At 33.0% G+C, this 13,302-nt stretch overlaps 2 protein-coding genes across 2 annotated transcripts in view; both read left to right on the top strand.

Moving 5' to 3' along the window:
* Nucleotides 1–1,053: 1,053 nt before the first annotated feature.
* LOC134252645 (neurotrypsin-like) lies at nt 1,054–3,394 on the top strand. The gene is made up of 5 exons (XM_062735133.1): nt 1,054–1,306; nt 1,429–1,573; nt 1,910–2,079; nt 2,705–2,858; nt 3,191–3,394. Exons 2-5 carry the CDS (start codon nt 1,524–1,526, stop codon nt 3,381–3,383), a joined length of 567 nt encoding a protein of 188 aa, XP_062591117.1. The 5' UTR covers nt 1,054–1,306; nt 1,429–1,523; the 3' UTR covers nt 3,384–3,394.
* Nucleotides 3,395–5,127: 1,733 nt separating this feature from the next.
* The window catches only part of LOC134252644 (uncharacterized), a 62,844-nt gene continuing 54,669 nt past the window's right edge, over nt 5,128–13,302 (top strand). Inside the window, exons 1-4 of the mRNA XM_062735132.1 lie at nt 5,128–5,383; nt 5,720–5,843; nt 8,066–8,211; nt 10,792–11,025. Of these exons, the coding sequence (XP_062591116.1) occupies nt 5,128–5,383; nt 5,720–5,843; nt 8,066–8,211; nt 10,792–11,025 (760 nt within the window). The remainder of the gene's footprint in view (nt 5,384–5,719; nt 5,844–8,065; nt 8,212–10,791; nt 11,026–13,302) is intronic.

The following is a 13,302-nucleotide window of genomic DNA, read 5'->3' as shown; positions in this document are numbered from 1 at the left end:
TGTGGACTTAAACTTGACATTCTGATATATAGTAAACGTTTTAATTATTATGACAAAATGGCTTGCATTTTGCCTGAAATTTGTCTTGAATATTCATTCATCGAACAGGTTCGGGTTGAAATAAAATGTAACTGATCAAAAATCTACATGACCATATCCACGGCCAATGGGTCAGGAACAGCTTGAATTATGAAACACAGTCCACAATGCTTTTTAATAGAGAGGTGTCTGTTATACACCGAATTTACAGTGAACACACTTTACTGACTGTTGGATTCATTTGAAAACAGTTCTGTTAATTTTGATGCCCTTACATCAAAGTGAATTTTATCACTAAAAGTATCAGATACAAGTTTATAATTTGATTTTGTATTCTAGTCTCTCATTGGTTGATTTCCAAAAAGGAACGCAAATTATTATTTATAATCTGGTTGGGTATGGGGACACACCCACTTAACAACCAGCTGAATCATCTGTATCTGTGCATTCGCCTCACTTCCAGTCCTTGGGATTCAAGGAAAATTACAGATTTGATAAATGTACTTTTAACTTCAAAGAGTAGCTCGATATAACCTCATGTAAACAAACATCATGGCTGCTAGGTCTACGTATCCGTTATTACCTCCCCTCGTTTCCAATCATTTCCGGTACCACGGTTGTATTTTTGAGCGGCAAATCTGAACATATAAAAAGCAACACAATTTTACAGCCTTTTAAATTAAATTATAAGAAATTACTCGAATTATTTGCCAAATTATTCGAGTATAACCTGGTTTGGGTCAGTTTACGATTTTTTTTATAATCCGCTAAAAAAGCCTGGTAATATCGAATAATTTGGCCAAGAATTTAAATCATTCTTTAAGTAAACTGTAGCTAGTACTAAACAATTTGATCTTATTGCTAACTGTATCTATTGTAATCAGGAATATCAGCAATTGATTAACAAGTTAACGAACAGGTACTTCTTTTCTTTAATTTTATGTAGCACAACTGACGTTCAGTATTTAATTAACAATTTCACACATGGTCATTTATTTTATTCATATAGAATGTCCTAAATGGACTCATGGAGATTTTTGTGAGAAGAGGTGTGAATGCAACAAGACTACCAGTGCATCTTGTGACGAGGACACTGGGAAATGTTCTTGTAATCCGGGGTACTTCGGCGACTTATGTAATTGTATCACTGGTGTCCACACATGCAATTCAAAAATATCAATCTGCCACACGAACAGCTCGGGTAATGCCATCTGTCTTTGCAAGCCTGGATTTTCAGAGGACGAGTACAAAAATGAAAAATGTCTAAGTAGGAGCCTGTTTTGTTGACCAGATATTTTAATCAATAGAATATTGAAGATTATGATTGTGAAATATTTATAAGGCACTGTACACTTACGTATTCAGCATGTATTTGTTGTATTTAAACAGAGGAACAGGTAAGGTTGGTCAACCGAACTTCCTCCAATGAAGGCGTGGTTGAAATATATCGATCTGGATCTTGGGGAGGAGTTTGTAAAAACAGAATGACTAAAAAAGATGTCCAAGTTGTGTGTCGAGAGTTTGGTTTGCCTTGGTATGCTTTCATTTATTTTATATGTGTTTTTTTTTGTCAAAAAAGATATCTCTAAAAAATTACCAAAAACAATAATAATTCAGGCCTACCTAGGTATGCACAATAGTTTACAAGAAACATTATCACTGAGGAATAAACAAAGTCTCAAGAGGTCATTTAGATCATTTAAGTCTATCAATTCTTTCTTTTGAATTTAAATTAGAAACAAATTGTGGGTTTTTTTTGTTATGAATTAAGATAATCAAAATCATATATGCTTTCGATTTAATCTTCATCTAACCTTTCAAGAGTGTGTCCAAAAGAATTCACTTTGATTGGTTTATGTTCATGTTTCAGGAATGGTGCTCAGTTACTTAGAAATATAGACACTGTACCAAGTTCCTACTTCAAATGGTCTAATATCAATTGCAATGGAACAGAACAAAGTCTTCTAGATTGTGACAGAGATTATGACAGCAGCACATACTGTTATAACCGTCGTCCAGCAACAATAGCATGTCCCAGTAGTAATTATCACCTATTATATAACAGACATTCACATATAGCATCGCTTTCCTTAGTGGACAGTCGTCACCCCCCTTCCCTTCCCCCAATTTTTTTTAATTGACTATAATTTATGTTTAATTAATACAGAAATAAAATTGTAATTTCGGTTTAAAATCTAGTTTGTACTTTGGTTTTTTACGGAACGATGGCGTATAAAAATATATCCTTTTCTGCTTCTTAAAATAAGTGTTTTTTAAAACTTGTCAACAGTCAAAGTCTTTCACATCTAATGCAAATTCATTATCCATAACAGTAGTCTAAAGTTTTTAAAATATTACTCAGTTTGTGAAACCTATGAGAACTTAGTTCATCTGAAACCTAGCTGAGATAAAGATCGATATTCAATTATTTATGCTAAAGGGAGAGCAAAAATTATTTTTTTCCTTGCTCAATGCAAGTTGTTTAAATCTCATAATCAGCTATGATAAGACAACCACCGAGGTTCGTGGGATGTTTTTTCTTCTCGTTTTCTTTTTGGGTGAATTAGTCTTGCAAAAGAAAAATAAAATTTTGCTGTGATTTTGGCTTTTTAAACTATGGACAATGACAGGCATGTTTCTTTCTCTCGACTTTTTATAACACTAGCACCATGGATACGGCTGGTATCGAGACAAACAACTAATTCAGAGACAAGTGGAATTCTACAAGTGTATCACAACAAAGAATGGGGTTATGTTTGTGAAAGTGGATTTGGTGAGGATGATGCTAAAGTTGCCTGTCGTGAACTAGGATTGCCAACGTAAGAGATTTTACACTTGTATTTTGTTTCAATATATTCTTTTTAAAAAATGTTGAAAGGATATTTCTAAAATGATAAAAACGTTGAAAAAAGAAAGTTTTCATTGCAAAAATTATATTATTTAAATTTTAAAATAATACTAAGGTAAATAAAAGGTAAAAATATATTTTAACCTACAAATAGTAAATAAAATAAAGTACATTATTCAAATTATAACTTTTTCAATTGTTGAGCAATCAGACGTGTGAATGACTGATATTAAAATTTATTAGGTTTGAGCAAAGTTGTTTTTGTTAATTTCAGTATATTTGAATACTTTTCCTTTAAAACAGGAAATACGTGCAAGAAAAATCTGGAAGTACATCTTATGGTTCTTATGGTTCCAAAACGCACCTGAAATATGTCAATTGTAATGGTGATGAGGAAACACTGTCCGATTGCTCTGCTGACAATGGGAGCTATTGTTATGGGTATACCAGGGTTAAAATCTTGTGTGATAGTGGTAAGACACCATTTAACAATTAGTTCATAAATAACTATGGTAGAAAGAAATCTTATTTGATAACTCGAAAATCTCGACATTCCTTCTGTCGGTTAAAAATTAATTGTTAATATAGTTTGATCGCAAAACGGATTCTTTCTTAAACAATTACAAACATGGAACTCTTGATATTGATGAAAGTGGTCTTTTAAAAAATGAATTTCCTTTTTTTTTTTTTGCTACATCCATTTATTTTAGAGTGAGCTTTCATTGTTGTCATAAACTTTTCACATTTTTATCTTCTTCTCAAGAACCACGGGGCCAATTTCAACCAAACTTGCCACAAAGTATCCTTAGGTAAAGGGTATTCAAGTTTATTCAAATGAAGGGCCAAGCCCTCTTCCAAGGGGAGATTATTATGAATTAATGAGAAATTAATGGCATTTTTAAAAGACCTATAGAAACAAGAGAGATGAAACTCATGTTGAATCATCCTCAGGTAGTGTACTATTACTTTTGTTCAGATCATGACCCTAGGGGGTAGCAGTGGGCCACAATCACTGATCAAAGTTTTAGGAATATATAGGGAAATCTTTAAAAATTTGTTTCTCAAGTACTGCAAAGCCATGATTAGTGATATTTTTATGGAAGAATCCTCAGGCATTGCAGATTCTAGTTTGTTCAAATCATAACCCCCAGAGATAGTGTGGGGCCACAATGGGGGATCCAAATTTTACATTAAAATATATTTTAAAAATCGTCTTCTAAAGAATAGCAAAGCCATGATTAGGGATATTTATATGGAAGCATCCTCAGGTAGTGTAGAATAAACTGTGCTCAAATCATAACCTCCTAGGGTAAGGAAAAGTCTCAATGGTGGATCAAAGTTTTACATAGGAAAATATTACATTAAAGGAAAAAATCCCAATAACAGAAAAGCTATGGTTAAGCATATTTAAACGTAAGCATCCTCATGTATTGAAGATTTGAATTTGTTCAAATCATGAGTACCCTTTGGGTAGGAACGGAAATAACGTTGAGTCAAAGTCAAATTATTACAAAGTAATATATACAAACAAAATGTTTCAAAAGAACTTTCTCAAGAAGTTATGTGCAGTATTGATATGGAGGCATTCTCAAGTAGTATTAGAATTCAATCCCCCTCCCCCATCCCCTCAGTTGACTTTTCAATTGTGATCTAATTTGTGCTTTTTCTCAGCCGATGTGCTCAGGTGATCAATGTGGCCCTCGGGCCTCTTGTTATTGACTAATACTCGAAATCACTCCACTGTCATCAATCAAAAGAGAGAGTGTGGTTTTGGTTGTTCCTGTGAAGTACTACATTTCACTAAATATTTTTATGACATACTGGAATAAGAAAAATGAAAACAAGGGTCATTGATGGAACCTAAAGTTACCCATGACATACTATTCAATCATATACCAAAAAGGATTTATTTTAGGTATTATATAGTTAAGACAACACCGACGTTTTTGACAGCCTTGTAAAACTCGATCATTATCATTTTATGTTTAAAGGAAAATTTTATATGAAATGAAGCTTCTTTCAAAAATGAAACCATTTTGCCCAGAAATTGTTTTACTTAAATTTTCGCAAAAGTAAACCGTATCAGTTACTTTATAAATCCTTTATTTTATTATTTTTTTAATGTGATACAATTTCATAGAACGTTTTTTTTAAAAAAAAAAGTCACGTTTTCAAGGTCATTTTTTTTTCTCATTTTCTATATATTTTTTGACCTAATTTATAATTGTTCAAGAAAGTAAATGTTTTCAGAATGCCCTCACATGAAATATGGTGACAATTGTGAAGAAGACTGCCCGTGTAACAGCTATAATACTGAATCCTGCGATATGGAGACTGGAGAATGTGTATGTAAGCAGGGGTATACCGGGTTCTCCTGCAACTGCCAAGTTGGTCTTCATTCCTGCAACTTAAACGTTTCGGATTGCTATGAAGATTCGAATGAAGTATCATGCATTTGCCAAAAAAATTTTACGCAATTGGAGCACAATTGCACAGGTAAGTTAAATGTTTTTCTTCTTAAATAAGAAATATATATTCAGATATGTTCTTTAAAAGTATTGCAATCTACGGATATAACCTTGATAAGTTTGGAAACATTTTATCCATTTTTGTTTCTTAAATTTAACTTCTAATTTTCATGCTCATCTTTGTGTCATTAGTATTTTACATATTTACAACTAAATTCATTATGGGTTATAAAAAATACAAAAACTGCGGGTAATAATGTTTAGAATTTTCTTTCTTGACATTTGAAAGACGTAAATAATGGTTCAAAAATTAAAGTGCATGTAAAACACTGTAAACTGTAAATCTTATTTGTTTTTGTTACAGACAATGTGCGCTTAAGTCAGGATAATTTTGTGCAAGTCTTCAAAGATGATGGATGGTCTGGTATCTGTAATAACAATCTGAAGTCTAACGCTTTAGTTATCTGCCGCCATCTTAACCGTAGCACGTACGTATCGCGGAGTTTTCAAGATCCCTCTTTCACTTTTATTTACTTTTTACATACAGTGATTAACATGATTAATGAAGGACAAATAACTTGTAAATACACAAATTAAAATTATATCATCACCAAAAATGTGTAAATGCCCTGTACGGGCAGTTTCACTTGAATGGAAGTAAAGCAGGCCTGATGAACAGAAAGAACATTCGCGAGCGCCCGCCAACATTCCTTCTAATACCTCCCATAGAAATCATCGCGAGCACTCGTTCCATTGAACAGAGACCTGAATTGTCAACAGTAAGGATGTCGGGGACTACTGCTTGTGAAGATAGTTACATGCTTTTGCATATGAGAAATTTTGACTTACGGGTTTATTGTTTGATTAATAAGGCTGTTCCGTTTATTTCGTTAGTAATTCGGAAATGAAAATATTTACGAAATTGAGCTAATTGAGTTATCTAAAAAATAATTGAAAATTGGCCTCAATTATAAATTTTCGCTAAACTTCAAAATTAATACATTTTTAATTATACGTTTATTAATTTGTATTGTATTTTTACTTTTATATGATTTTTTTTACTTCTCTGCATGATGTTTGAAATTCAAAACAAATTTTATTTGTGTGTATTTTAATGCTTAAAGAAACAGGATACCTATGCATTTTTTTTTAAAAATTTATTGATATGATTTTTCCATAAAAAAAAAATTTTTCCCCCCAAAAAAAACAAATGTGTGAATTTAAGAAAAAGCAGTTTTATGTTTTATAATTAATGTTAGAGTTATCTCTCTTGTGTAGTGCGGATAAGAACTGTAATTAGCACTGTTCGTGCGGATAACGAAATTTAAAAGTTTTTGCCGATTTGAGACACTTCCTAGTAATTCGACCTTTATCAGTTTATAATTATCAAAATAATGATAATAAAATGAGTATTTTATACACGTATTTATTTATATACAATTTCCAGTTACCTGGCATTATGCAGAACTACAATGTTATATATTGGTCTTAAAGGCAGAGACTTTTTACCGGGTGGTAAATTCCAGGTGAGGGAGGGGCTTATTTTGTACAGGTGTGAATGCCTTGGGGGCTAGCAGTCTACCTGTGGTCATCTGTCTCCTAATCCCTATACACAGGAAGTGATTTAATACACAGAGTAATATCCAGATGTCAAACTTGACCTGTGATGAGGATTTTGAGACAATTTTAAAATTAGTAGTAAAATGGATTTTCAATAATTTTCATATTGATTTATTTTTGACTGTTTGAAATCACCCATACCCATTTGAAAAATTAGTATGATATCACACTATAAACACTATAAATTCAAATAATAAAACAAAGATTTTAACAAAGATTTTAACAAAGATATTAATGTATGTGTTAATAATAATAATAAAAGAACAACTCCTGTAACAACCTAATTAAACCTAATTAATTCATTCTCAGGATCCCATCTATTAATTGAATGAAAAAAGAACCGTGTTTACTATATATACATATCACGAAAAAAAAAATCTAGGTTTATCCTTATTCCTAACCTTAATAAGGCTTTGTCACCATGAAACATGCTAAAAAAATTGCTTGTAAATTCTTAAAATATCTTTTAAAAAAAGGAAAATATTAGTGACCCATTATTAGAATAATTATTTTTAACTTTAATTCCTTTACATAGTGCTGCTCTGAACTTTATCAATACCATTTCCACTTTAGGTTAACCATTAGCATACTTATTTAAATTAATATCGAAATTTCATGGAAATAAAAAGTTTTATGTACCAAAGGTTAAATTAATTTTTTTTTAATGCATATTATATTATAATTCAATTAAATACTAAAGATATATTTAATTCATATGTTATCAGTCAACAAATTTTCATAGTAATACAGTTTCTGTACACCATGTTCAATAAACATCAAAGGATCATAAGTTAATTAGAAGGTCACCACGAGTCCTATAAACAAGGTGGACAGGGTATACACAGGGACCAGTAAGTAAATGTCAATCAAGTTCCAGCATCCAATGATGGACATTCTTGAACTTGATTGACAGGGCTACCCAGACCAGGTATTTTTGAAGGCGGTGCTTAAAATCTCTGCCTTTAATAGACTAGAGGGTCAAACATTTTGACAAATGTTAGTGATAATCTCAAGCAATTATTTTAGTTGCCGAAGATCTAGTATATAATGAACACATCTTATCTTTTAATGGAAAATGCTATTCTTTCAGGGAATTTGTATATTCAACTTCAAAGTATAGAAGATATGACTATACGAGGACGTCGGTCAGTTGTAGAGGAACAGAGGACATGCTGTCGGAATGTCCATCTAGAACGGGTTCCTATTGCTCCTACTCTCCAGTCGTCCACTGTGGCGGTCAGTCTCCGATTCTATGTCCGATGCATTTCGAAGTCCTTTTTTGCTCAGCCAAGATCTTGTATCATTTAGATAGACTTTAAAGCTTAATAAGTGTTTCTGATTATTTTTTATTTCCTCTTTGAAGAAAGATCTTTATAAGCTCACCTGGGCTGAAAGCTCAAGTGAGCATTTCCAATCACATTTTGTCCGTGGTCCGTCTGTCAAGCTGTTTGTGTAGCTGTTTGTCTGTCTGTCCGTCTGTAAACTTTTAACATTTTCGACTTTTTCTCACGAACCACTGGGCCAATTTCTACCAAACTTGCCACAAAGCATCCTTGGATAAAGGACATTCAATTTTCACGCCCAAATTTAAGGGGAGATAATTGGAAATTAGTGAAAATTTGGTCGCATGTTTAAAAAAATCTTCTTCTCAAGAACCACTGTGCCTGGAACGATGAAACTTATGGGGAATCATCCTTAGGTAGTGTAAATTCAAATTTGTTCAAATCATGACCCCCAGGAGTAGGGCGAGGCCACAAGGGAGGATCAAAATTTTACTTAGAAATATATAGGAAAAAATCTTTAAAAATCTTCTTCTCAAGAACAGTAAAACCATGATTAGTTGTACATATATGGAAGCATCCTTAGGTAGTGTAGATTCAAGTTTGTTCAAATCATGACCCCCGAGGGTAGGACAGGGCCACAAGGGACAATCAAAGATTTACATAGAAATATATAGGAAAAATCTTTTAAAATCTTCTCAAGAACAGCAAAGCCATGATTGGTCATATCTAAATGAAAACATCCTCAGGTAGTGTAGATTCAAGTTTGTTCAAATCATGACCCCTGGTCATCTTCTTCTCTAGAACAGCAAAGCCATGATTGATCCTATTACAATGAAGTATTCTCAGGTACTGTATATTATTTTTGTTCTAATCGTCACAGTCGGGGGGGGGGGCAGACTTCAAGGGTAAAAAAAAATATTTAGTTAAAGAAATATGCAGGCATCTTTGTTAGCGTAGATTCAAGTATTCAAATTTGTTCAAAGCTCCATTAGCCACAGTGCTCAGGTGAGCGATGTGGCCGATGGGTATCTTGTTGAAAAGGGAATATTGTTTTCCTGCAAATCAGGTAGAATAGGAAATTTTCTAAATATTCATATATATTTCCTGCCCGAAGATTTGTTTATGGTATTTTATTATCTAGAACTCAAAAATTTATTTTCCTCATTGCGACACATTCAAGTTTTTGTTCATTTTTCTTTTATTTTCATAATTTTTGTATCGAAGAGATGAAATATAATTAATTTGAATGAAAATATGCGACGTGTGTTCCATTTTCATATCACAATATATTAAGTATCAAGAGTTAAAGCAACAAAAATGCTTATCATACATGTATTACAAACATGCATGTACATTATTTCTAGTACTGCATACAGAGTAATTTTTGCCCCGTGTTAGTTTTGCCCTTTAACACTTGCAAACAATTTTGCCCCATTTTATATTCGCCCATTCGCGGTTTCATTTTTAGAAATTATACTGTTTTCTTTAAAGTTACTTCTTCTTCTTCTTCTAAAGAAGCACTGAGCCAGAAAAACTTATATTGGAGCATCCTGGGGTAGTGTAGATTCTAAATTGTTCAAACAATGACCCCAGGGGGTAGGGCGGGGCCACAATGGTGAATCAAATTTTTACATAGAAATATATAGGAAAAATCTTTGAGAATCTTCTTCTCAAGAACCACTGGACCAGAGAAACTGAAACTTACGTGGAAGCTTCCTGTGATAGTGTAGATTTCAAATTGTCTAAATTATGATCAGTGGGATAGGATGGGGTCAAAATGAATGTGACAATATGTATTACAAGGGGGAAATCTGGTAAAGAACAGGATGGTCAAAGCTTCTCAGGTGAGCGATGTGACCCATTGGCCTCTTGTTATATGCCCGGATCGATAGATCTGGGGCTTATATTGTTTTTTTCCTGTCTGTCTATCTGTCTGTCTGTTTGTCACCAAACTTGAACCTTCTCCATAATTTTGATCCATGAAAGATAGAGGCCTCATATTTAGTATGCACACTCCACTTGTTATGCTCTCTCAAACGACACTAAGGTCAATGGTCTTGTGACCTTGACTGTGACCTACATGCTAAAAATACATTTTTTGCGAACTTTAACCCTCGCCATAACTTTTGAACCATGAAAGATAGAGACTTAATATTTAGTATGCGTACGCCACTAATTAACTAACTTAGCAAATAACGTCAAGGTCATTGGCCTTGTAATCTTTACTGTGACGTATGTGCTAAAAATAGCTTTTTTGTACCTTCGCCATAATTTTTTAACAATAAGAGATAGAGACTTCATATTCGGTATGCATACTCCACAAATCAGGTTCTTTTAAATGACACCAAAGCCAATGACCTTGTGACCTTGACTGTGACCAATCTGCTAAAAATAGCTTTTTATGGACTGTGTTGCCACAGGGTGCATAGTGTTTCACAAACACATCTTGTTCTAAAGAGTGAATTGGTGATGAATATTTGATACATGTAAATCCCTAACTACAGTTCACCATGTTTATCATGTTTAATTTCAGAATGCCCAGAATGGAGATTTTCATCAGATTGTTCCGAGACATGTGATTGTGACAGGGACACGAGTACAGGATGTGATTTCAGGGACGGAACCTGTTCTTGTAGTGACGGTTTTAAAGGGGAGGACTGTAGTTGTCATGTGTCTACAGCTCCTTGCTCGGGATCGTCCTCTAAATGTAAACATGACAGGTGTATCTGCAAAGAAGGATTCTTTAATCAGTCAGCGTCTTGTTTAGGTAATTAGATTTATATGTTGAGATTGAAAAGTAAAGTAATTAAAGTCAACACATTACAAGTCACGTATATTAAACTTCTTGCCCATCTTTAAAACATTTTGACGAATGAATGTCATGAAACATACGGAGATAACGAAAAGTACTCAATATCAAAAGTCCATAAAACAATACAAAACAGGAGCTGAGCAAACAAGGACCTATAAAACATCAGGGATGGGATCAGATGCCAGGGAGGAGTGAGCATCCCCTGCTTACCGGTCACACCCGCCGTGTGCTCCTTGTCATGATCGGAAAATAACTGAAAAATCCGTGGTCAATTCTGTGTTTGAATAATTGAATAACAATTAGTATGAAAAACATCAGTGGTTGAGTGACAGCGCCAGCATTAGGTCAGACTAGTTGAATTGAATTTTGATATTCTGGTGAGAAAATATTATGCTCGATGATAAATTGCATTTGCTGACATGGTCATTGTATTGACCATAAAACGTATGAACTGAATTTTGAAAGTAATATGTATTAATCTTTCATTTTTTTCTGTTCCATGTATATGATAGTCGTCTGAATTTTTTTCAATAGTAGTTACCAAGAAAATATTATGCAACTATCTTCCAACATTGTCAATTTTTTACAAGTATCCGGTAAATTATATTATTTTCCACACAAAAATAGCTAGGAAATTAAAAAAAAATGCTATTTCGTTGCTATAATTTTTCAACAAGTAGTTTGTTTCTGATTGGTGGTGTTTAAGGAATAACTTTGCTGTATTCATTTAATATTTCATGAAGCGATAATTCTTTTCATGATAAATATGCCGGCGTGAAGCGTTGTAGTTCATGTACCTCATGAATCTTCAAAAATTAAATTCATTTCTTATATTTACATTCTTTCCTGATGAGTTACTACAAATAACGCCATTCAACTGTTATTTTTAAAGCAAAACTGTTTGCACTATAGTTTTGATATCAAGTGCGGTATTGTGACGTAGCAATGGAGATATTCATGCTCATCCATGGTAGTTCCTGAGAAAATGAACACAATTCTAATTTGTCAGGAATGTTAAAACAAATCAATGGAAATATAAAAATACTAGAATAAATTGGGAAAAAAATTTGATATTCTGATGATTGAAAAGGCCATCAAGTTTTTGATATAGGTGCTTGTATTTTTCCCCTCCTTAAATTGATATTGAATTCTAAAATGCAGTTGACAGGAAAGAGAACATACCTGTGACTTTGCAGTGATTTACGAGGACTCTTCAATAAATAATGTTCCCGGTGATCGGAAAGAAACAAAACAAAAAAAGACTTGTTTCAATGATTTAGTCTCAGTATTATCCTTTAATCAAAATACATACCCGTAACATTTTTTATCAAGTTTCTGATTGATTTTTAGAACACATTTTTGAGTATGGCCCTTTGCATACTGGAATATGGCAGATCCTATGATTTCCTGGACTTGTTTCTTTTCTCTGAAAGGTGAAAAATCTTGCAAAACATGAACTCTTATCTCCAAAATTCCTATACTCTTCATGGTGTGTGGGTTTGGATGCTGTCATGAAGAAATTTAATGTAATGGATTCCTGATTCTGGTTAAATCCTCTCATAAACCTTTCGATGCTTTCTGCACTTCTTCAGGAATTGAACTGCCTCTCCGAATAAGAATTAAAACAAAACAAAAAAAAAGAAGAAAATAGCACATAAAACTCTTTTTAAGATTTTTCAGTTCTTTGCTTTCCTCAGACCTTGGCTTTTTGTCAAGTGCACCGTACTGTAAATTTCTTTAGAGGTTTAAAGCAATGGATTCAAGATTCTTTATCTGTTTAAATTACAGACAAACGTTGAAAAGTACAAATTTTGATGTTTTAGACTAATTGTTTAGGTCTTCTTACACGTTGTTGTTTTCACTCATTTTCAAAACAATGGTGACCATTGAGTACTTTGATTTTTTTTACTGAAAAATGTTTCTTTAAAACAGCGTAAGCTACTCCCAAAATGATGCATATCAATTTTCCTATGTGTCGTAAAGTCAATCAAACATTGTCAGTGATAATTTGTTGAATTTTGGCAAACAGTTAATTGGTTGTTGTAAGTCCTTGTCACTAAGGACGGTAACGATTTTATCATTTTTGTTCGTTGACACCCACCTGCTCATGTGTTTATAAAACAGACACTTGTTGCTGTAAATTTCACATATTTCAGGGAAAATTTCTTTGGGATTCTTAACGACTTTTACAGCAGCTTTTATAAAGTGTCTTATGTCACTCTAATTAACTAA

Source organism: Saccostrea cucullata, unplaced genomic scaffold (assembly GCF_032062105.1).
Source record: "Saccostrea cucullata isolate Sc308-1 unplaced genomic scaffold, CSIRO_AGI_Scuc_v1 ctg1544, whole genome shotgun sequence".
In the NCBI taxonomy this organism is placed as follows: domain Eukaryota; kingdom Metazoa; phylum Mollusca; class Bivalvia; order Ostreida; family Ostreidae; genus Saccostrea; species Saccostrea cuccullata.
Note: the sequence above shows the minus strand (reverse complement) of the source record. Positions and strands in the feature narration are given on the sequence as shown.